This window comes from Manduca sexta, chromosome 27 (assembly GCF_014839805.1).
Source record: "Manduca sexta isolate Smith_Timp_Sample1 chromosome 27, JHU_Msex_v1.0, whole genome shotgun sequence".
Taxonomy (NCBI): domain Eukaryota; kingdom Metazoa; phylum Arthropoda; class Insecta; order Lepidoptera; family Sphingidae; genus Manduca; species Manduca sexta.
Window position 1 is genome coordinate 10070538 of NC_051141.1, and position 26685 is coordinate 10097222.

The 26685-nt window shown below is 33.6% G+C and overlaps 1 protein-coding gene across 1 annotated transcript; it reads left to right on the forward strand.

Moving 5' to 3' along the window:
* The first annotated feature begins 535 nt into the window (after positions 1 to 535).
* Positions 536 to 26316, forward strand: LOC115450859 (sodium/potassium/calcium exchanger 4). Its single transcript, XM_030178982.2, has 10 exons — positions 536 to 685; positions 4944 to 5071; positions 5339 to 5554; positions 6187 to 6323; positions 7705 to 7875; positions 7975 to 8200; positions 8284 to 8406; positions 10875 to 11096; positions 12108 to 12209; positions 20055 to 26316. Exons 2-10 carry the CDS (start codon positions 4984 to 4986, stop codon positions 20393 to 20395), a joined length of 1626 nt encoding a protein of 541 aa, XP_030034842.1. The 5' UTR covers positions 536 to 685; positions 4944 to 4983; the 3' UTR covers positions 20396 to 26316.
* Positions 26317 to 26685: the final 369 nt, after the last annotated feature.

Consider the following 26685-nt stretch of genomic DNA (forward strand, 5'->3'; position numbering starts at 1 on the left):
GTTATGTGAAAATTTTAAAATTTCATTTATAGTACGCTCTATCTAGTCTTTGTAAAGCTAATAGTTCTAGTTCACTTACATGCAGGTATGGTCCTTAAAGTGCCTTGTGGTTCCCTTAGTGCACAAACTCTGTAATGTCCCAGTCGTAATTAGCACGAAAACTTTATTGTAAATTGCACGTGCACTTAAACATTTTGAATTCATGAAACTCTTTCTCGAATATCTCTCTCGCATCTTATTTATACTTAGCTATAGAACGCTATTTTTGTTAAAACAAAATGTTAAATAAAAATGGACCTTTCATTGATTTCATATAATATTTATTTTAATTTCTCTGATAAATAGTGAGCACGCAGCACAGCTTTGTTTGTGTTCAGGCACACTACAATACTAAATAAATAAAATGCATGCTATTAATGTGGTAGCGTAATAATATTTATACGTAAACGCCTGTATTACTAACGTGCGATGGCATAATTGTATCTACTAATCGCTTCAAAGAAGTTTCTTATCAAATTTGATTATCCACTTAAAAACCCCTGGTATTGATATGTTTTATTCAGTGCTGTGATGGAATTCTTGATGATTGCAGACTAGTAGAGCTGCGGCTGACATCGTGTTTATCCACGAAATGTTTTGTATAAACTAGTTTTTAATATCAATGTGTTAAAGTGCCAGTTGCAACGTAAGTACGCACACTCTTGTTTATCTATTGTCATAATTTATAAATTGTGGTTATTGGTCTACTAGTAGGTATCGAATGTATAACAATAAGTAAGCCAGAACGTCTATGAACGTCTCATTATATCGAACATACCATTCAATATATATTTATAATTTCTCTTTATCCGTTTTAAGTATTTTATATGAAAATATTCTATACTTATAAAGATACATTATAGGTGCGTTGGGGTTCTTACCCCAGGAGGAGAACCCCGTAGGAGGTCATTACATAACTTGCTGTTGTGTTTCAATAATTTTTTTGGACAACATTTCTTGCGGCTTTATCTTTTTTACTAGTTCACGTAAGTGATTCCGATAAATAAGTTATGTGTTTGTGTATTCGCCTGTATTTCGCCGTGGTGAGAAGTAATCAGTTCTCGCCAGTCGACATCCAGCAAGGACCCCACTCTGCTTACTATCAGGTGCAGAGGGCTCAATTGGCCGTGCCCGATAAAAAACTTAGCTTATAAAAATATTTTACTAATTATATTTTACTAATTTACTTCATATTTCTTAATTTGTATAAATTAATTATAGAATTGCTAAAATTGGAATATACTTTGTTATTGGTTTTAGAATCCCCATACTAGGGACCGTTTTAAAGAGTAATCCGAAGAATACCAGTGATAGATAATACACCTTGTATTATCTTTCCGACACATTTCTGAAAATGTTTTAAAACCTCGTAAAACATTATTTATTCTACATTACCTGTTATTTTTAAAGAAATAAAAAAATATACACGTAGCAAGTTATTAATTTTGTTATGAAGATTCCTATACAATTCTGATAAAAAAATAATTAGTTAATACTGTTTAACACCTTCAACGTGCGTCCAATTTTATTCCAAAGCACCTATTTCATCATGTTATAAGCTTAATGAAATTTTTGTAATTGTCGGTGAAGCCAACGTTGCAAAAGCGATATTCATTTCATTGAAAGCCGCGTTCCGCTTATTCGCACCATAAAATGCAATGCGACGTGCGAGGCAACGTTCCATATACAACTGCGCAAGACTGTTTATGGTTCGTGAATTCCTTGCCTGATTGTTGCGTACAGTCGATTGTCGATTTTTGGTGATTATGCGCACCGTGACCACACACGTACCTACTACCTACCACCCACGAAAAATAAATTACCTATATTATATTTGTAAAATTTATAAGTAAAAAATAATTAAAAAAGCCTGAAAATATAAGAACAGTGGAAATAGCCATTTGGTGACTTGCAATGCAATGAAGTACCGTGTTAGGTTTTTTTTTACAATAAAAGCCTCTAGCGTGGCATGGCCTCTGACAAGGTTATCGTTGGACAATGTTTCTTAATAATATTATTATTAAAATAAACTACCATAATATAGTACAATTTAAACACCGGGAATAGTAGGTAGTCCGTTTCAAAATCAGAAGCTCGCAATTTGCCGGCTGAATACGGATGGAATTACTTAAAACATGTACCTAATGTTATATACTTTTGCACTGCATGTTATGTTGAGTTGCAAACGATTGGCACGCGGCGTTATGGTAACTATAACATTTGAATTTTAGCTTTCCAAACCTTATTCGTTAGTCGCCTGAGGTAAAAATGATCAAAAGGGAAGCCGACACTTACGGTTCTATCAGTGTAATTCATAGTATTACACTATTGAATAAGTTTAAGATGGTAAGCCGATAGTTTAATTCACCGTAGATCCAACTTATACAAATCATAATTGTCAGTATATATATGTATGGGCTGGTCCATCCTAGGTTGCAATATTATCTTATCGAAACCAGCACAAGGTAACAGCTTACAATTACGTTTTTTATAGTGCGTAAGAGTTTTGGAGATTAAACCGCCCGTAATTCCTTTCCTTTAAGGTCGATAACGCATCCATGATTCTTCTAGCAATGTAGTTGTACGTGGGCTGTGGAGATCATTTAACATTAGGAAAGCTGCCTGCCCGTTGCCGGCCTACAAGTACAATAAAAAAGGAATCCTACATGACGCTTCGACGTTGTTTTCCGCTGTTGTTAACAAATGTATTAAAGGCTTTAACTTATATGCAAGTTGATACGTAGCCTATCTTAATATATAATAATTGAATAATACTTCATCATTTAATATTGATATGAAGTTTAATTTGGTCCAAGCGTGTGATAAGTAGTTGTGAACTTGTTTATTGCACTTATTATATGATCATATCTGATAGGTTAATAAAATATGGGCTAATAATTATTATAAGATTTTGTAAAAAAGCGATACGGCAGATTTCTTTGGTTTTTATCGTGTAATTTGTGAAACGTTAAACTTTTAAAAATCAATGATTTACAATTTTTTCTTGTAACTTTTAATAAATTTCATCATTCCTTGTTTCCGGGAGGTTTTAATTTGCGAACATAAAAATTGGCCATCAATATTATACAGGACCTCATATTCTAGCGAAGTAACTTGCAACGAACGTCCACTTCTTCTCTGACCTCACATATGCTAAATTGATCTGAATGGGTTATTATAATATAATTTATTGTGAGAAGCAACGAAGAACGAGCAACATAAATATTATAACATGTATTTTACTGGTGGCAAATATTTAGTCTGCATAAATCTTTTGATTATAATTGATAAATAGTATCACGACTTTACTGTAATTCCACATATGCACGTGATATGTAACGTTTGTTATTTCTAGATTAAACATTGGTCGGTGCGTTTAAGCTGTTTTCCAAAAGAAAATTGAAGAAACGTACAATACCTATTGAATATAGATGCACGTGTATAATATCTAGGGCTGCCAGATTTTTTTCCGTCTATAAGGAACAAATGCTTAAATGGGCAAAAAATACGGGACTTCAGTTTTTTACCCGGGACAAATAAGAAACAAAATTATTTTGTGACATTGTTAATTTTTTTAATATTTTTCCGAGAACCGAATCAGTTTTAACATATTTGTAAAAATCAATACTACTATAATCATAATTAGGAACAGGTATCAACCAGCTTTTAATTAAATTTCTTAAAAACCGAGTTGTATTGATATGTATGCGATAATGCGAACGTTGCGTGCGTGAGTGCTTGTCAATCGCGGATCCATAGATTTACGGGACAGAGTATGTCCTGTCGGGGCATTTTAAAATGTGCCAAAAATATGGGATGTCTGGCAACACTAATAATATGCTAAGCCTCGGACTGCTTTTTAATAAATTTTGTGCAAGCATAATAACTTGACATTAGATGACGATCGCAGTGCAATATTGTTGTTATTACTCTTTACGGATACCTAGTCGTGTCGCTTATCGTTAAGTGAGCAATTAATTCATCGCGTCATTGGGTTATACTATAAAATGAAAATAATGATATAAATTACATTTTTCGTGAGAGCATTTAGAACTATGAGTTCCATACATCTGGCTCTTACGGCAATGTTTTCATCCTGAAACTATATACTTTACATTATAACTTTGTATTAGAAATTACTAAGAATTACCATAGTAAATGTCTGCATTTTCATCATTCGTATTTGTGCAATAGTTATTCTGGAGTTTACTATATCCCTTAACTCGGAACAAAACAGTGCTTGTACACACCTGGCAGCAGATATAATTTCTTGGTACATAAATACTTCACAGATTGACCTAATCTGTTACATAATTGATGAGAGATTATATTATCTTTTTGTTTTTTATCTTTTGGTAATTTCACGAAATTATATATTAATTTTTGTTTTAGAAGAAAAACAGACAACGAATCTCTCCGATGGTTCTAAACATAGCTTTGTTATAAAATCCACGAATAAGCTAAAAATAAAACCACATTATTTTGCACTTATAACATTTCGCTATTTCATGTTATAAAAGTGTTATCTAATTAGTATGAAATTACTGAAAGTTTTGATTTCTAATCAAATATTGTATAAAATCATGTTATTTTGATGGTATTTAAATATTTTAGTATAATAATAATAATGTAAATGTTAACAAATATACTATAAAATGTTATTATTTGTAAATGGATAATAATTTATATATATACAGCTATTTGTGTATTCTTATCTAAATTGATCCAATCAATCAATTCCAGTATGCGTCAATTGTATATCTTTAATCACATATTTCAAATATATTTCTTGCCTATTATCATAGAGCTTAATATTATCCAAACGTGAGATCGCGCTGGTAATCCAAATGTTATTTATAAATACTCTATATTATTATACTTCATTTTACCGTAATTTGTTACAGATAATAAAATTAATAAATTGGTTAAAACAACGGATTTGCAATGGCTGCCATGCAATTAAGAACTATAATTGTGAGCATTCTGTCAGTGTTGCACTGTGCATCAGTCACGACTGCCATCGAGGATTTCAGTGAGTATTTTAAATTAAAGGAAAAAATAATTAATAAATGTAAACTGGTTCTACGCTATCCTGTTCCGTCTCTATATGAACAGGGTATCGAAAATGCTATCGAAAATGCGATTGGCTCATCGACGACTATTATCGCTATTGATACTTTCTGATAGACAATGTGATTTAGTGATCGATTTTACACACCATAAGATATGTTCGCTGCGTACCTGTGTTTATTGAATAAGGTCCAAATGAATTTACTTCTAAAAGTATATTATGTTATAGGCGCAGACAACGGCACTGCTTTTCTCTCAGTTAGTAGAAATGGCAAAACTTTATTAATGAAAGAAGCATTGATGTCGAAGCTGGAAGAAGAACAATCGAAATGGCACTGGACCCCGTGGATACGAACCAGAATAGAAGTTCTTGATAACGTTATACGTGAGATCGATTGCTTGGCCAGAGATTCTATAGATAGTTTCCCCGATGGAATATTTACAGGTGAGCGGCAGATAGTCTGTTTATATTTGATTTTAATCGGTTGTGCGTGTCACGTGGTCTTATCTACACAGTGTTTTGATGTAGGCTATTTAATGCATGTTCAGACATAGCATAAAGATAAACATTTTATGGACCACAATTTGCCAAAATTTGCTATATATAAATTCTTATCTAAAGTCGGGTTTTCTATTATAATAAGTATTTAGGTATTTGATGTTACTTCGTTGATAAAGAAAACTAGTATTCTCGATTTCGCAAATTGATATTTGAGCCGAAAATTTATCGGAATGCTTTTCTTTATTGAATTTTTATTTGTATTTTGTCATTCGTATATACGACCGTTAAATGTTCTAACTTCCAGTACATTTTTATACAACAGCTTATAAAATTATTTTGTTTAATAAATTATATTTAATTCTCTAAAAGTCACTTTCCCGAGATGTGTTAACTTATCGCCCAGTAGTTAAAATTATATGTTATCTAAATATCGAGCTTCAGACGTTGTTTGTTTTGAGTCTTTCAGAATAGTTTGGTGCACAGATCAGCACTCGGCTATCATGATATTAAATATATCTGAATAGGCTTTGATGGTGCAAATAATATTTTGATGTTTTAAATTAATGCAATTGCAGACGAACAACTGCGGCGAGGCGCATTCCTCTTATACGTTCTGTTTGGCATCTACGCATTTACATTACTGGCAATAGTTTGTAATGATTACTTCATTCCATGTGTTGAGCTCATTTGCGAAGACTTGAAAATACCACAGGTATGTATATAAATTATATATATATATTTTTTTTCATTCTAATAACGAGACGAAAATGTCCCTTGCTTGATGGTAAGCGATACAACCGCCCATAAACAATAGCAACTCCCTGTAGGACCTTAAATTACAAAGTACTGCGTGGCATTCAACTGCTTTCGTCACCCTAGGACATAAGATGATAAGTCTCGTAATGCCCAGTAAAAACGCTGGCTACAGTGTCTTTCAAACCGAAAAGCAATAAATAGTTCTTGGACACTGTTGATTAGTTGTATATTTAGTATAGAAAGTGTGTAGAAGAGGAATATTTAAACTAAATAGACCGATCAAAGTAATAAAATTATGATAATGGCCGTGTATAATTAATTAAGTTTAATCGTTGTTTATATAAGCTAATTGCGTGACATTAGCTTGGTGTCGATAATAACCTAATAAAGACGTGATAAGCATTCTGTTTTTCACATTTTCTAATATATTTGACTTCAATTTTGTTGTAAATGGTAGTCGATTTATAGTTTAATTATAATATGAAAGGAAGATTCGGTTGAGATTATTCTACACACTCAAAGAAAATAGATGAAGAAATCTGCATGTTATGTAATGTAGATTAGAGGCAGACAACCCAGACAAACCGCAAACAACCACAATGCACATGATTATCATCATCCAAACGATTCCTTTGAAGGCATAAGTACCTAGTAGTTGTTTACGAGCGTCGGTTACCTCTCAGCACACAATGTCTTATTCACTCATTTTACGAATAAAAACATACTATTCCTTATTTACCAACTTAAAAAAAAAACCAATCGTTGTTTTTGACCAATGTCAAACATGGACCAATCAGAGAAAAGATTTTTTGACATGCTTACAAATGATTTATTTTGATTGGTTCATTTTCGCAATCGAATTGACGATTGTGATTGGGATCATTTATTGAAAATAGTTGTTAATCGTGCGATATATTCTATCAATAGAGTAAATAGTTATTTTTTTTATGTTTTCTAGATAATATAATATAAATTAGTGAGGGTCAAGTCTCTTTATCTGATAAAGTTATGTATAAATTATGTATTATTTTTTATTAAAAAAGTTGCTTGTATGTAGAACAACTGGAGAATCTAGTTTAGCCTTAAGGACATATTAAAGGCTATTATTTCCGCAAACTCTATGCACTAACTTACAAACATTCACTGCATAACTACGACGTGCGCCTGCAAACGTTCCTAAAGCGTTAGAGAAGTGCGGCTGCTTCAGCAGCAACCTGAACATTCAATCCAAATAGTGTTTGATCGATTTAGGAGTACACGAATTCCTCTAAACAGCAAATATCAGTACTTAAGTATAATGATTTGTGTTTCTTTCTACAAAATAATATGTTTTTTAGAATGTAGCCGCAGCCACATTCATGTCGGTGGCGACCTCATGCCCCGAATTTTTCGTGAACGTAATCTCAACGTTTTTGACCGAGTCTGACATGGGTATTGGCACTATCGTCGGGTCTGCTCTCTTCAATGCTCTGGGTGTAGCTGCGATCGGAGGCCTTGCCGCTATTGTTGTAAGATAACAAATTCATTTCATATTGTGATATTGTGCGACATATTTTGTACGCTTTGCTAATCGAGATTTAATAAATATAAATTTAATTTAATTTCAGCCGATAAAAATTGATAAGCGGCCTGTCACGAGGGATGTCATTATTTACATGATAAACGTTAGTGTGCTGGTGATATTTGTATGGGATGGTCAAATAGATTGGTACGAGTCAATGGTTTTGGGAATCCTGTATATCGTATACTTCTTTATTATGTTCAATAGTATGAGACTTTTCGCCTTATACGATAAACTCTATGTGCGATGTTGTAAAAAGACGTCATTTGAAAGTAAGTATGAAAAAAAAGTAAAATCAAACTGTCTAGTGATCTTTAAAATATATTATAGCGACAAAATAATTGTTGTATTGCAGACACGATCATTGATAACACGGTATCTGTAGAAGAAGGGATAGATAACAAAGCATTTTCCAAGTCTGGTGCCGTATCAAGTGACAATAACAATTCAGAAAAAGTGTCTGTTGTTGAAAAATCAGGTCAGTGTAATAGTAGTAAAGAACGATTTCTTTGGTCGATACCCATTAGAAGAATAACATTATATCAGTATAATATCAACTTGCGTACTCACTGTACCGTAAACTCCGTAGAGCGTCCTCAAGTTTTGAGCGTAGATATTTGCTTATAACCCGATAATATGCGTATCAGTCATTTTTATAGTGTGTTAGGAGGCAAATTGGTAATTACAGTACTATATTTATGAAAATCTATTGAAAAATAATAAAAATTAAGCAATACACAAAAAAACAACATATGATATTTTCCAGATTCAGAACTGAACAAAATTACTACTTAAAATACTGCGCTATCCATATATAAAAATGAATCCCTATTTCCCTTGGTCACGTCATCACGCGCGAACGGCTGGACCGTTTTTACTATTTTTTGTTGTTGTTATCTTTGTTATTGTCAAGAGAAGGTTCTTATGTAAGAAAAAAGTCAAAAAATTGCGAGGAAAATTTAAGAAACTTAACGAAAATATTAATTTTATATAACTGTCAATTGTTAGAAATAACTGTCAGCGATTGACAGAATGCGCGCTGCAAGTTCATAGTTAAGGCGGGACAACGTCTGTCGGGTCAACTAGTTTAATATAAGTAATAATTGAATCTGACTCCGTCAACGAAACGTATCGTTTTTTTCATGTCTGCCGAAAAGCGTCATCTCAAATTTTCAAATACCAACTTATGATATTTAAAAAATACATAGGAAGAAAGCGTCAAAAGCATCTAAAGCAACTGAAATACATCATTCGAAAGAGGATCGTAATAATTTTAATTCTTCCAAACGAACGAACGCACAGCTGTTGCGTGTTTCCCCGCTAAGAATTAAACTGATAGTATTGTGATGACATCTCGATCTGAACAAAATATTTTTTTTTTGGTAATGATTATTCTATTTCTTGTATTCTAATAATAATAATATCAGCCCTGTATTATATACTTGCCCACTGCTGAGCACGGGCCTCAGCAATTGGGAATTTCCAAAATGTATTAAATAAAATTTCAATATCACAAGATCACTATTTTATAAATGATTAAAGTAAAAAAACATAAATTGTGCCACATGTACGCATGCGGATAAAAATGCATCATCAGTCAGTCAGTGGAACAGTCCCGTCATACGTCATTGTTGCATAACTTTAACCGTTTACGCAGCGCACGCAACGGAAGCTCTCAAAACTAATAATTTTTCCCCGTTTTTGCAACATGTTTCATTACTGCTCCGCTCCTATTGGTCATAGCGTGATGATATATAGCCTATAGCACTCTACGAACAAAGGGCTATCCAACACAAAAAGATTTTTTCAGTTTGGACTGGTAGTTCCTGAGATTAGCGCGTTCAAACAAACAAACTCTTCAGCTTTATATAATAGTACTAGCTTCCGCCCGCAGCTTCGCCCGCGTGGATTTCGGGTTTCAAAAATGGAGAAGGTGCTCAATTTGTCGGGATGTTTTTTTTAATTTATGGTGGTATGCAGGTGGTCCGATTGTCCGGTCAGGGTCTGATGAGTGGATCCTGGTGAAATCGAAGGAACTTTTAACCATTAAGGTTGCACACGAAATGACGGAAGCTTAAAAAATGGAGCAACTTCTCCCGTTTTCCCAACATTTTCCATCACTAATATGCTCCTATTAATTGTAGCGTGATGAAAAGTATACTATAACCAGCTCAGGAGTATGAAAAATAATTGTACCAAGTTAAGTTAAAATCCGTCGAGTAGTTTTTGTTTCTATAACGGTTATACAGACAGACAGACAAAAATTTTACTAATTGCATTTTTGGCATCAGTATCGATCCCTAATCACCCCCAGTTATTTTTGGAAATATATTTCATGTACAGTATTGACCTCTCTACAGATTTATTATAAGTATAGATATGCAAAAGTAGCTCAAAAATTGTCCATAACGAAAACATGCATTTTAAAAGTAAAACAAAAGAAATAATATCGTGAAGCCAACCAAATAACTAATGATATATTAAATTTTGTCACTGTTCAATTTAGTCGGGTCCGCGATATCACTTTTGTTGAGTTTCAGAACGCGACATTACATTATTATATTCTGTGCTCCAACGCACACTGCTTTGATGTTAGGAACACACCTACATTGCTTAGACAACAGTGAATTTTATACAATAGCAATAAAGCTCAAATTGACTCTACGTATTAGTTAGAAAACGTTTGTATGGGAAATAGAAAAATGCTGTTTTGAGGATTTTCCCGGCAATTATTCGAATTTTTCTCACCTTTTAAACCTACCCTAGACCTCCACGAATAATTCAAGACCAAGATAAGATAAATCCGTTCAGCCGTTCTCGAGTTTTAGCGAGACTAACGAACAGCAATTCATTTTTATATATATAGATATAGATTATTCTTCTAATGGGACGAAATAGTTTATAATTTATTGGGTTGAATGTGTTAATTAATATTATTGTTTACAGAACAAGAAGATATACCTAAGAAAAGTATTTGGATATTCCCGAGCCATAAGTCAATTCCTTATAAGATATGGTGGCTGTACGCATGGCCTTTAAGATGTATTCTCGGAAGTACAATTCCATCGCCAATAAAATATAGAAGATTTTATCCATTTGCGTTTTTAATGTGTATTGTTTGGATTGGGGTAAACTCCTATTTCGTTTCTTGGAGTATGACTGTTATTGGTACGTACATTTTTTTTGCTATCGTACAGTTTACTCTATCATAAAATGTTTTCTTCGTCATTCATAACTTCGAGCATAATCTACGTTATTTATGTATGTATAATGGTTATTTGATTGAAAATTTGAATGCAGAGAATAATATCTAAAACGACGAAGCGAACTTTGATGTATAATTAAATTACTAATATAGAAGACTACGTAATATTCCTCAACCCCAGGTGTATACCGCGAACGGACATCAATACGGAAGAATGATATAAAATATTTATACACTAAACAGCCACTTGGCTGCTGCCTTGACATGGCCGATGTCCCTGGTCGATTTTATGCAAACGCCACTTTCATCGGCTGCAAAAAAAAAAAAAAACATGTAATGCATATAACGTTTGATACTTGGGAGTAATTCGCTGGTATTTCTGATATATAAAATTACTACGACCTATGGATCATAATGAATTTCAATCGCTAATTACAAATCGAAGCCAAGAATAGACTAATTTACTAATTATTTGTTAGCTTGTCAAATTTAGTTTACTGTGATCATTCATCAGATCAGTTCACTTTTGCTGTCGTTTGTCAAGTAAAGCGGTTAAGATAGTTTATGGAAAGCGATCATGTATCAAACAGTGTGATAGAATCATGGTGTACGTAGTACATATTAACTTCATGGATAGAATGTAGTTATTCGCGATTCAAAATTAGAAGCTGTCGATTGCATAATTATATTGCGAATCAGATTCATCCTAATCACATTATGAACCAATGCCTGTATTCTTCAACTCATTTGTTCTCGAAGTAGATGGTGCCGCTAGCTCACAGAATCGGAGTTAATTTATGAGTGACATTATCCGGCAAATCGGCCTCGAATTCAAATTTTAGATAACTCTATTATATATTGGTTCGGTTTGGTCTGCAATTTAAATCTTTACCAAACCTTTGAGTTTCTTCACCATCAGAACAAAATAGAGTTTGGTTATTAATTGTTATTATATAATAATGCCATTTTTTCAGGACACACGCTCTTCATACCGGAGTCTGTGATGGGAATGACGTTTTTGGCTTTCGGAGGTTGTTTACCTGAAGCGTGCTCGATATTCATTATGTCTAGGAGAGGTAAGTTTAATTCAATAATAATAGGCATACAGTTCATTTTTGCATTTCACATTGGTCGTAATCATCGCACATCTATAAAGACTTATGTTGATAGTATAAACTTGATCAAAACCCTCGCATCGCAGTTACAAACAATTTGAACACTAATTAAATCTGTTTTCACTTAGTATAATAAGTATACTACTGTTAATTATGATTATTATCAGTAAGCGACTGATTAAGTTGACATTGATTTTATCAACGTATAATTTTATTATTATCTTTACTGTGTGTAAAGTGATAGGCATTACAAATTATTTTAATATGCGAATTCTCAAAAAGAGATGTGACATATGAGTATGTGTTATTGAAATGCTTTGCGATTTATTTTAAATTAATTTATAAATTTTAAGTATGTGATTTGATATAAACATAGCAACCGCGAAATGCAAAGCAACAGGCCCGCGACGCACATCAAGTCAGTTCCTCTTTTTGTTCTAAACTGTATATGTATGATTAAAGGTAGAATTCGTACAAGGAGTTGACATGTTCCCCAAAGTATTTAATACTCGATTAATGCCCAACCTAATAAGTTTACAATTATTTGCTTTTCACGGTTTTTAGTAAGTATTATTTATTAGCTGAGCCAGTATATTTGCGAGGACTTAGACCTATCTCGGCCTATTACTACTCTCCCTGCAGCATAGCACGCGCGACGCGAGTAGCCGGTTCTCTCCCTGTTCCCATCTGTCCTCGATTAATCCTATACATACATTACGTTACATAAATTATGCTTATTATTAATTTGTTATTAGATTGTATATACAATTATTTATTTTGACGTGATATGTCAACGAACATCTGCGGAAACACACTGACAGAAAATTTTTCCCAAAGTACATTTAAGTTGTCTTATTTTACACCTAATATTTGCCTCTTCCAGTTTTTGTTCAAAATATTTTGGTATTCAGACTCAGAAACCCTACGATTTTACTTTCTGTGTAGAGAGATTTATTATCTTGATCTATTCAGCTGGTATAAGTATTGAATAATGACCTGTTCCCATTTTTTAAAATATGTTTTCTTTTGCTTTATTATTTGTGTCAAATTAATAAAAATAAAACAAAACTTATTTTAGTAATTTCAGGTAATTATTGTCAAATACACATGCCATATCAGTAACCTTGTTTCCAGCTCGATCAGTATCTTTTAAGCGATATAAGTTTTCAATCAAATAACATTATCTTGTTAGACTATAATGATATCCTCACCTGAATGGATGTGAGTTTATCCTGAATTACCCATTGTTTATTAATGACTATAGTCATTTTAAGTATTGTTTTTTTTAAATCAAACACTAAGATTTTAAAACATAGGCTTGCAAGTCATTCATTTTATCTGTCTCATACTAAAACAACTTAGATAAACAAATACTATCAGCCTATGCAGCCTATCTGTCACTGCCACTTTTATCAGCTAATAGACTCTCTCTTGTACCAACTATGGAAATATGTGAGTTTGTGGTAATATATAAGACAAACGCGCACAAACACTTGAATAGATTTTCATGAAACATGGCATACAGATAGATCATAATGTAGATTGATTCAATGGCTATTATACAGGGTCATTATGACATTGCGTTACTTAATGAAACCACATACTCGTCTTCACCTTTCTTGACATTGTGCCAAAAATCATCCATTAATAACGAATATTTTCACCAAAAATCCTGGTTATAATTTTTTGTTTTTTTTTTTTGGTCATTTTGTATGTAGTTTATTGTGAACATGGCGTATGACGGTGTGCGTGAGTGTACTTCTGACTGAAAGTATGATGTTGCCGCCGCGACGAATTCTCTTAGAGAAGTAAGTAGTAGTAGTATAGTGGCATTAGGGCGCGTAAAATTAAAATTACTTTTCAATAATATTTATTTTGTTTGAAACTTACACTTTTTTATTTTACATCTACGGCTCAAGAAATGTATTGTAAAGTGTTATTTTCGAGTAGATAAGTCTGTGGTTTCATTTAGTAACGCAATGTTAAAATGACCCTGTATAGTTTGGAAAATTTAATATAAAGTATTTGTAAAGAAAATTGTTTTGATATTAAATATAAAATTAAAAAGGTAGAAGATAAGCTCACATAATTTAATTATGTAAATATTAAATTTGATATTATGTCCACAGGCTTCCCTCCCACTATCTCTTTCATTCTATGAAAATTAAAAATCATACAACTGTCGGTTATAAATAAGTTAATAAAATATTGCTACAAAGTCAGCGATCATATTTTTTTCTTAAAAGTAATGAACAAAGCGTCGATAGCCTAGTTGGTTGTTGGACGGATTGCCGAGACGAATGTCCGCAGGTTCAAATCCCAGGGACATATACCTCTGACTTTTCAAAAAGAATATGTGTGTAGTCTTTGTGAATTATCGGTTGATTTAACGGTGAAGGAAAACTTCGTGAGGTAACCTGCACACGAGAGAACTTCTGTATAGGAATTTCGAAGGTGTAGTCTACCAATCCGCACTAGGCCAGCGTGGAGAACTGAGGCCTAATCCCTCTCAATAGCAGGGATGTTATGGAACTCCGTAACCGTAACCAAAACTATCGGATATCCGAAATAAAAATATATCTATAACCCTAACCGTATCCGTTAAAAAAGTTTCGGATAAGTTACGGATAATATGCTTTCACAGGTTTTTGTTTCACTGCTCACACGACATCTTGTGTATGTAGTTTGTTTGTAATTTTTAGTCATAACATAAACTCATGCATAAATATAAGTGAAGGAATAGTCGTGTGTTGCGTACTAAATTGATTTATTAGGACATAATGCGTCCAAAGTATGTACTTTAATTGGACATTTTTTGATCAAGTTGAAGGTAATTTTGCAAAGCGTACATAAATAGTGTGATAAAAACTTTTCACGGAGAGGAGGTGGCACTGCTTCACTGCAACTTCATCTCAAATTAAAACACAGAGGTTTTCCGAACACCCATATCCCTCGGTTAGTTCATCGATTATAATTCATAATCGACGATGACGACGAACGATAGTAAGTACTCGTTGCCCTACAGTATTACAAAATATTATTATTTTACTTTAATCTAATATCCGTAACCGAAACTATCCGAAACTAACGGATAATCCGAAATAATTACATATCCGTAACAGTGTCCGAAATCGATATAATTTTATTCCTATATCCATATGCGAAATATAATATAAATATCCATAACATCCCTGCTCATTAGTAGAGGAGGCCCGTGCCCAACAGTGGGATGATATATAATACAGGGCTGATATTATCATTTATTTATATAATAAACAAAGCAGCATAAAAAAGTAAAAACATATTGAGTTACTTAAACAATAACTCAACATGTTTTTTTTACTATTTTATAACTTATTAAGAATGCTATAATATAAGTATGTCGGGAAAAATATTACTTTTTGACATAATTTTAAGGGATCTTGAAATTATGAGCCATCAAATATAGCGGGCGTGATGATGCAATTTCAAAAGAAAGTAATGTACACTATTCAGTAGATATACAATTTATTGCAACGAACCAACATAGTGTAGGAAAATAGTCATATCAGAGTCAGAAATTTACCATAGTTATAAAAGTAAAGAAAGTCTTTTCATGGAGACCACAAACTAATCACCGTTAATAATTTATCATTCGCAAAACATCTATTTTCCCGTTCCCAATTAATAAATGACAAAAAAATAAACAAATTGCAAAGTACGTTGCACAGTTCAATTCATGAAAACTGCAGATCAGTCAGTTTCTCTATATTATCTTCAAAAAATCCTATCATAGTCTTTGATCTCTAGCAAAATAATAATAACATAATGCGTTTCCGAGTCTGCCATCAAAACGATGCGAACTCCCTGCCGACATATAAATTATTGATTTCTTTTGGTTTTATTCTTTGTGCTACTTCACAGAGACTATTTTTTTCTAATAACTGTTCTGATTTGTAACTTCAGAAATATAAAATAAATTCCATCTCTTAATTAAATAATCCGCTCCGACTTTGTGATAAATGGCAAAACAAAATTTCCGGCTTCGGAATATTCCGTCTCCGAGTATTTTCTAGCAACGCGAATGCTGGAAAACTCGAGGTGGATGGTGACGTAAATGACATTATGTATCTAGAAGTAGAGCTTGGCGTCTAATTGGCAGAAAATATTTTTTATATGTTTGCCATTTTTTTTAAATATGAATGACGATCATTCATAATATATGCGACTATAGCATTATTTCATATGCGCCCGTGCCAAGCGTATGTGTTTATACTTTTGACAATTTTAAAATAATAGGTAGCTTTTTAACTGGTGGTAGGTCTTTCATTTGTGAGGGAGACCACCTGGGTAGGTACCACCGCAATGTCTATTTTTGCTGCCAAGTAGCAGTGTTAGTCACGATTGTGTTCTGGTTTGAAAGATATAGTGTAACTAACTACTGGACATAATAAGCCTTAACATCTGATGTCTTAGGACGGCGAGCGCAGTGGAATACCAAACAATACATTTTAATTCTCGGAGAATTACTAGTGAGTTCCATAAATATTTCTTACATTGCTGAACCGAATTCAACACACGACTTCCACGCTATTTGCCTTGATGCATAAAAAACCCTCGTACATTTCAATGTTACAGGATGTTTAACAAAAAAAAACACACAAAAATTTATAAAGAGGTTTGATTTGACTCGCAATTAGTGTCAACGCCTCAAGAATAAATAAGGATTTTTATCCACGTCGTCTCCCATTACATCTAAAACAGTTGTGTCGAACAAACACTAATATGCAAATTAACACCTGACTAAGACTGAAAAGCCTGTAATAGTCCTACCGAAATCTTTGTATGATTGTATTTATGTAAAAATGTTGCAATTTCTCTCTATTGATAAAAAATAGATCTTATAGAGCATTATAACGTTACTTCTTGTCCAAATCAATAAACTATGTTTACAATGTTTATCTGTTGGAAAATATAAAAAAATATTACCCTCGTAACGCGAGATCTGAATAGGTAATTAAATACTATCAGAATGTATATAAATCCATTATCGTTGACACTTGCATTGTATTAGTGTGATAAGAAGAGTTATTAACGAGCTATTGTTATTGGCACCATCGAGCTCGTGATCTTACCTACGCGCCACGAGCAGCAGCCGCCTTTGTTAAACATTATTTTTTTGTACCTTTATACTTCGGTAGATAGTGATATTGTATTTAGGAATAAAAATGGAAATATATCCCGCCAGAGACGTCACAGTATAAGTATGATTTTTTGTACTTTTAGCACACTTTCTGGGTATTCAATTTGTGCTATTATTATAATTCATGTGCATCAGTACTGTGATTTTGGATGCAACAGGTGAATAAATTTATTTCAGTTAAACTAGGACAGAAATGTATTAACATGAGGGGATGTATGAAAATGCTATAAATAACAGGATGTTTAGTATTGTGCTTTGCAATGCCATTTAAATCCTAAACAGTTACAAAAAATAACGAATTACTTCGTTCTTTTTATAGTTGGTGTATTTTTGGCGACAGATAAATATATTAATTGTGGTTAAAATAAAGTAATTAGAGTAAAATATCTCTGATTTATTTATTTTACGCTTAAAATTGGGTAAAAAAAGCATTTCCACGTCAAAGAGTTTTTATAAGGCGTTCTAAAAATATGTAAATAAGTAAGAGTGTCATTTCCTCGTCTAAAATATTATTGTGTAAACTACTATGTTATGTTTTTGACAAAGGAGAATACTTCAACGTCAATGTTCAATGTCAGCTCAGGGTTGTCCGATAGGTTTAACTTAGTCAGAGCAGAATTTTATAAAAAATATTATTTGTGATAACTCTTATCCCTGGCTCTAACTAGAGAGGGAGTTCGCCGGGAGTGTGAACAGTTAATGATCTATTATATCATCATCAGCCGCAGGATGTCCACTGCTGAACTAGGGCCTCCCCCAAAGATTTCCAGATCCAGTAACCTCCTTCGACTTTTATGAGGTCATCTGTCTACCTTGTGTGAGGACGTTCGATTTATTATCTATGCTATTATATAAAGATGATTAGTTTGTTTGTTTGTTTAAACGCACTAATCTCAGGAAGTACTGGTTAGAACTGAAAAAATACATTAGTGTTGGATGGCCCGTTGTTCGTGGAGTGCTATAGACTATATATCATCACGCTATGACCAATAGGAGTGGAGCAGTAATGAAAAATGATGTAAAAGCGGGGAAAATTTATTACTTTTGAGAGTTTCCGTTGTATACGCTGCGTAAATGGTTAAAGTTATGCAACAATAATGTATGATGGAATCGTTATTTTTAAGAAGTTCTCAAAAAATATTCTATAACAAAATCCCCCGCCGCATCTGTCTGCCTGTCTGAACGCAATAAACTCTAAAACTATTGAACATCTTGAGAAGAACATCATGCACTTACTATTGCGGGACTTTTGTTTCGGAAAACTTTATCCCATAATGTTTTTATCACGTACGCCGAGCCGCAAGCAAAAGTTAGTTCTATCAAAGTAATTACGTTTTATTTTGTTACAAGATACAGATTTTTTTTGCATAGATGGATAAGTTAAAATAAATAACCTGTAAGCATAGTTACTGCCTTTTATCGTGAGGCGACACTTTAACGCGGTCGAATATAGTAGTAATACACAACAAATATTAAACGCTCTAAGATCTAGTTTGTAAGATATCCTTTAGATTCGGCTTTCTTCGTGAATGAGATTGGAATGAGTGTAACTCACAGAAATATACTCTCCACATTTCTTTTTTTATCATTTAATAAAAGGCATAATAGCCAACACGCACTAGGCTCGCTTAACGGACTAAGGCATCACATTAACATAAAAGACCCGTGCTCGGCAGTGAGCAGTAAATAATATAGGGATTGTATTATTATTATATTTCGTAATTAAGAAAGCCATGCATTCTGTAGCTCATAGATGTCATAAAAAATATTGAATTCGATATCTATAGCCTTCCCCGATAAATGAGCTTGCCAACACTGAAATAATTTTTCAATACGAACCCATAATTCCTGAGATTAGCGCGTTCAAATAAACAAAGAAAAAACGTTTTTTTTTTATATATATATACACACACATAGATATAGTATAGATTCCGGGATAAAAATGCCGCTATATTTTTTCCCGGAGTAGAAATAGCATTACCATAGTATCTACCTACCACCAAACCAAATTTTATCGAAATCCGTTGGGTAGTTTTTGAGTTTATCGCGTTCAGTCAGTCACACAATTGTGGCTGGTGTTTTTGTTTTTAAAATATATTTTTTGGATTTTTTTAAAAAGAGCAATTACGATACTGATATTTCTTGTATAACTTTAATCGTACGTAGCGAACACAACGTTAGCTCTCAAAAGGAATAAATTTTCTATCCTTTTGGAACATTTTTCATTCATGCTTCGCTCCTCTTACTTACTAATGTTATATATTAGACTATAACCTTCCTTGATGAATGGTTTATCCAAAACTGAAATAATAATGCGAACTGAACCAATAGTTCCTGAGATTAGGGCGATCAAACAAACTTTTTAGCTTTATATAACCGTATAGATATTTCTTTATGCATAGATCGAAATTTGAACTAGGAAAAATATGATCGTGTATAACTCATTGATTTATATGAAGTTTATTTTTATTTTTCTGTACCTGGCCATATAATGATTTGGTTTTATATGTACTTTCTTGAATATACATTATACAATATTCATACATACTGCATAAAATTTCTTTGCGCTGCGAATTTGAAGAGATGATAATTATAAATACTGATGAGATATATTCTTGTTTCAGGGGAAGGAGGCATAGGTGTTTCAAACGCGCTTGGAGCTAACTCTCTAGCGATCTTGTTTGCCCTGGGTATACCCTGGCTCATCAAGAGCGTGTCCTTGGAGGTGCAGGGCGCCGAGAACACGGCTGTTTTCATTAACTCAGCTGGAATCGATTTTGTCGTAGCCTCACTCCTTGTAGCGGTAACTTGCCTATGGATTACCTTATTCATAGGCAAATTTACCCTAAGACGAGGAATAGGCGGTGTGTTGATAGTACTCTATGTAATTTTTATTACTTTCGCCATTCTTGTAGAAATGGGCATCATTTTGGACAGGGGAATAGAAGAGTACAATGCGTGTTGACATCAATCTTTCCGTAACTTGTTATCAAGTGTGTAGTTCATTAAGGGAATGTGAAGATTACAACACTGCGTTTATTGCAGTGATAACCGAAATGTCTATAAAGAATACAATATGTGGGTACGCAGAAGATTTTACTTCGAAGGTCTGAAGGCATTTGTAGAGAACTAAAGCGATAGGATAATATATCGTGAATATTAATAACTCGAACATAAACAAACGTAAATAAAAAAAACACACCTTGTATGTCAGAAGCAGCGTTTGTCTTTTTTGTCTCCATGCGTTTGCGCAATGTATCCAAACGGCTGTTGTCCTCAGCATTTGCTCATAAGTTTTATAATTATATACTAATATGTAACATCGGCGTAGAGTACACGCAAGTTGTTATCGGGATATTTGTTCGTCTCCTATGCGCTTGCGCGTCGTTAAGCTTACTATAACCGACTACACCTAGGCAATTTTAAAATCAATTGAATTAAAAATATATATTCATTTGTTTTTGTTTTCTATATTCTAACCGCTGCGTCTTGACGAATTTTGGAAACTTTCATTAACCTAATAAAAGTTCATGTCTGTACCTATTAATGGATTAGATGGTTATTTTAAACCTATTGTACTAAAATAGACGAATACTTTACTACTGTCTTTTATGGACAGCGCAATGTAAATTAATTTCAGATGTATCTTAATTTTGTTTTAATGTTGTGTTATATATGCAAGTATATTATTTAAACAAAGTTTTACATTCGCGTCAGGCTGAAGAAAAGCTCTTTTGGTAGTATAAAATCTATTAATATTACGTAAACAGCATGCTACTTAGTAAATGACATTTTAAATATACTCGTATTTAGTAGTTGATAAAATATTTTAAGGTATTGTGCATGTATTTTAACTTATTTTTCATCCTATGTTTAAAAAATTATTAGACTATATCTAAACAAATTGTTATAACAAATTTTCGTAAACATGTGAAAATAAGTTGACATTTAATACAATAATATACATATTTTTTTTGACAAAATCAATAATTTATTAGATATTGTCTTCGCCGTCGCTATCAAAATGATACAATAAATTATAGTAGGGGAGCCCGGGATGCTAAATCGGGATTTACTCGAGCGTTATAGAGACCTATTGGGTTACGAAGCTTAGATGATAAGAAGAAAAAAATGTCATATGATATATACCTTTTCTTTGATTATAGATTTTTAAAAATGTAAAAAAAACTGTTGCTTGGACATACTCGACCGCGTCAGATATAGAAATCATAGATGTCCAACGTATTTTTAAAAATGTACGTATATTAATCTGATTGTTTCCATGATGGGGATAGTTGTACGTGAGGGTTGAAAATAAAGAAATAAACTTTTCGAGCGCGTCAGATTATTTAAGGCAGTATTAAATGAACCTAAAAAAAGCTCTTGTATAATAATCTGACGATTTGGATGTGACGCAAACTTGCGCCTATTATGAGAATGTGCAAAAAATCGCCATTTTGAAATACTCGAACGCGTCAGATTAAAATATATATGGTTCAACTTTATGCCGTAGACATGATGTTTCATAATCTGACGATTTTCTGGAGGGATTCGCCTAATATGACAATAAAACTTTTTTTCCATTTCATCATTGAACTTATTTAATTGGAAAGCTCAAGAAATAGCATGCAAATAAAAAAGGGTGTAATTTGTTGATATCGAAATTAATTGATATGGTATACTAGTGCCAGCAGTTGGCAACATCAGGAACTAGCTTTCTAATTATATTGTATCTGTTTAAGTCTATGATTTTTTTATTATCTATGTTTTCTTCTTGTTAGTTCTTTTGAGAAATATAGTTACGTATCGTAACGAATCCTTTGCGTTTTAATTAAATAATAATAAGTTATGGGCCTAGTACGTCAATATTTTAGCTAGGAAAAGTCGTAATTTTCAGTTTAGCTTAGTTTTAGCGTAGTTCGCGAGTGATAAATAAAAAAAAATCATGTCGACGAACTACTTGCTGAATGTACCGAAGCTAAAAGGGCGGGAAAATTACACAGAGTGGTGCTTCGCCGCGGAGAATTTTTGATCCTGGAAAACATGGAGAATTGCATAAAACCTGTTGCCGGGAAGATTACAGAAGCCGCTGATGATGCGAGGACCAAGACTAAATTGATTCTCTCAATCGACTCGAGCTTATACGTGCACATAAAAGAAGTCAAAACGTCGTTAGAGCTGTGGAATAAGTTGAGAACCTTATTCGATGATTCCTGTTTTACTAGACGCATAAGTTTATTGAGAAACCTTGTCTCGATTCGTCTCGAAAATTACACTTCTATGACAAATTATGTGACACAGCTAGTGGAGACTGGACAAAAGCTAAGCGGAGTTTAACGGAGAAATATTCGCCGATGATAATGGCGATCGAGCATTCGGGGATCGTCATCACCATCGACGCCATTAAGTCAAAATTGGTGGATTTGGAAGAAAACAATGATGGTGACGCTAGCGGGGCATTTGCAAGTTTTAGAAAAAGCAAGGTTGGCAGCATTGGTCACAGCGGGACCAAATACAACGGATATTCGCAAACGTCAAAGTTAAAGAAAATACCGCGGTGTTATAGATGTAAACAAATCGGGCACTATCGCAATCAATGTACTGTTGATAAGGATTCTTTAAATACCAAATCGAGTGAACGTAAACAAACAAATGCGTCCGTCTTCCTAAATGGCAGTTATTCGAAAAATGATTGGTATGTTGACTCGGGAGCGAGCGCACACTTTACCTCAAAAGAAAATTGGATTAAAAATGTCTCGACCCAACATTCTATTAAAGAAATTATTGTTGCGAGTGAAGAAAAGCTTAGCTAGAAGTGTTCGGGTGACGTGCAAATTGCGACGGTTACTGACATCGGTGAGTATTACGTTATCGTTAAAGGAGTGTTGTGCGTACCAAAGTTAACCACAAACTTATTGTCTGTCAGTCAGTTAGTCAGAAACGGTAACCGAGTGGTGTTTACTACCAGTGGATGCAACATTTACAACAGAAATGAGCAGTTGGTCGCCGTGGCGTCATTGACAAACGGTGTTTACAAGTTGAGGACTCTTGAGAGCACACTGGCTACAACATTTACATCTGTAGATACATGGCATCGCAGATTAGGCCATATAAACAGCATGTTCTTAAACAAGATGACTGATGCAGTGAGTGGCATGGAACTTGAGAAGAAAAGTGACATTTCCCAATTGTCATGTATTGTTTGTTGTGAAGGCAAGCAGTCACGCCTTCCTTTTGGACATGCTGGTTCGAGAAGTGGTGAATTATTCGGTATAGTTCACAGTGATGTATGTGGTACTACATTTTGTTCATTGATAATTACAGTCGAATGACCTACATATACTTCATGAAGCAGAAAAGTGAAGCATTTCAACACTTCCAGGATTATAAGGCCAGAGTAGAGAACCAGTTAAACAGGAAAATTAAAACACTCCGCAATGTTAAGGGGTAGGAATTTTTGATGATTATTTGAGAAAAAGTGGAATTTTGCACCAGAAGTCGAATCCTTACACACCGGAGCAAAATGGCTTGGTAGAGCCTTTTAATCGCACAATCGTTGAGAAGGCAAAATGTTTATTATTTGATGCCAAGCTGGGAAAAGAATTTTGGGCCAAGGCATCAAATACAGCTGTCTACCTACATAACCGTACTGTCCTTCCAGCGGATGTAAGCCAGACATAAGTCACTTGCGAATTTATGACATCCGTGTCATGGTGCATATGGCAAAAGACAAGCGCCAAAAATGGGAAAAGAAGTCAGAGGAGAAGATACTTGTAGGCTATCCAGAATGCATAAAAGGGTATAAAGTTTATTGTCCCATTACTAAGAAGGTCAACACCAGTAGCGACGTTATTATAATGGAAGAAGTGTCTATGCCTATGACAGAAAGCAAAGAATGCAATGAAGAGAGCATAGGTTCAGTGCGGGACACATCTTCAGGTGACTTAGAAGGTAATAGTATCAATCACAGGACAAGTTTGATGCGACATATACTCCGAGTGAGTATGAAGATGCTAAATCGACTGAATCAGGTGAATCTGAGCATAATGAAAGAGCTGTCAGGTTGCGGAAGAAACCAGAACGGTATGGATATTCGAACATGTGTGCTGATTCTGCTATGGAAGCGTGGGACGATGCTGGTGATCTGACTCTGCAATATACATTGGCAGGGTCAGATAAGGAGCAGTGTTTAAGTGCAATTAGAGAGGAACTGGACTGTTTTAGTGAAAATGATGCATGGGAGTTGGTAGATGCTCCAAATACAGGCACGGTAGTGAAGTGCAAGTGGGTTCTTAGAAAGAAATATTGTGACAAACTAGTGAGATATCGTGCACGGTCAGTTTCCAAGGGATTTACGCAAAGACCTTGTGTAGACTATAATGAGACATTCTCTCCTGTTATAAGACATTCAACTTTGCGTTATCTATTTGCATTGAGTGTACAGTTAAATATGGACATAACTCAGCTGGATGTCCCTACGGCATTTCTCAATGGTCAATTAAAAGAAACCATATTTATGCAATTACCTGAATGTTTCTCTATTGTTGATTGTAACAAGGTTCTTAGATTAAAAAAGGCTGTTTATGGCCTAAAACAGGCTTCTCTAGCCTAGTATGATAGAGTCAATGAAACTTTATATAATTTAGGTTATGTCAAGAGTAAAGTTGAGCCTTGTTTTTTATTTTTAAAAGATTGTCATAATGGAAAAAAGGTGATAGTTGGTCTTTATGTCGATGATTTTCTTATCTTTTCAAATGTAAAGTCTGAAACTGATAAATTAATTGAAGCTTTAAGTCCTAAATTTAAAATAAAAAATCTTGGTGATGTCAAACAGTACCTAGGCATGAGAGTTAATGTTGATAGGAAAAACTGAATTGTAACCCTTGATCAGGAGCATTATATAGAGCTGTTAATGAAAAATTTCAACATGTTAGATAGTCACACAGCGGAAACACCTATTGAATGTAAGTTAAATGTTGAAAAATCTAGCATGTGTAAAGATAATATTCCATATCAGAGATAAATAGGATGTTTAATGTATCTTGCAGTGTTGACTAGGCTGGATATAGCATAGTCTGTTAGTTACTTATAACAGTACAATAATTCCTATTCAGATGTTCATTTTACTTATGCTAAACGGGTTCTAAAATACTTGCATAAGACTAAAGATTACAGTTTGAAGTACTCCCAAGGAACAACAGATTTGGCTGGATATGTAGACGCCGAATGAGCAAGTGACGCGTTAGATAGACGGTCATATACTGCTTTTTGTTTTATAAAAAGTGGGTCTGCTGTTTCTTGGGAAAGTAGAAAACAACGTACAGTGGCATTGGCTGTGAAGCAGATTATATGGCTTTATCTGAAGCGTGTCGAGAGGCCATATATTTGCGTAAATTGGAGATAGAAATAGTTGGGTTTTGTAATAAAATAATTTTATTTAATGATAGCCAGAGTGCGTTACAACTTGCCAATAGTCATCAGTCACACATGAGGTCCAAACACATACATGTGCGTTATAATTTTATAAAGGAAGTTATTGATGATGAGATTATTGAAACTTATTATTAACTTATTATTGAAACTTTCCTATGTTGGGCCTTCTTAGATGCCTGCTGATTTATTGACATAAGGTTTGTCCAGGGCAAAACATTATAAATTCTTTGAGACTTTGGCACCCGTTAATTTTTTTTTTTATTTCGATATAGTGGGGGTATAATTTGTTGATATCGAAATTATTTGATATGGCATACTAGTGCCACCAGTTGGCAACATCAGGAACTAGCTTTCTAATTATATTGTATCTGTTTAATTCTATGATTTTTTTTATTATCTATTTTTTCTTCTTGTTAGTTCTTTTGAGAAATATAGCTACGTATTGTAACGAATCCTTTGCGTTTTAATTAAATAATAATAAACGGTATGTTTTTTAAGTAAAGTACTTGTATTTATAAGAAAATAATTTAAATTAAACTATTTTACGGATTTTATCGCGGTTTTAATATTCAATCCCCCCGTGACCATGAAGGCTGCAAAGTCTTCGAAACGTCGGACGTAAAACCGCAATAAAATCCGTAAAATAGTTTAATTTAAATGTCTAACATTCGTGTATACATAAGAAATCATTAAGAAAATAATTACAAAAATTAAAACTTTTGAGTATTTTTTTTTAAATATCATCTTCGTATGTGGTTCGGGATTTTCGGAGAACCGGTTTGCTCCGACGATATTCTAAAACATTGATACATTTTTGTAATG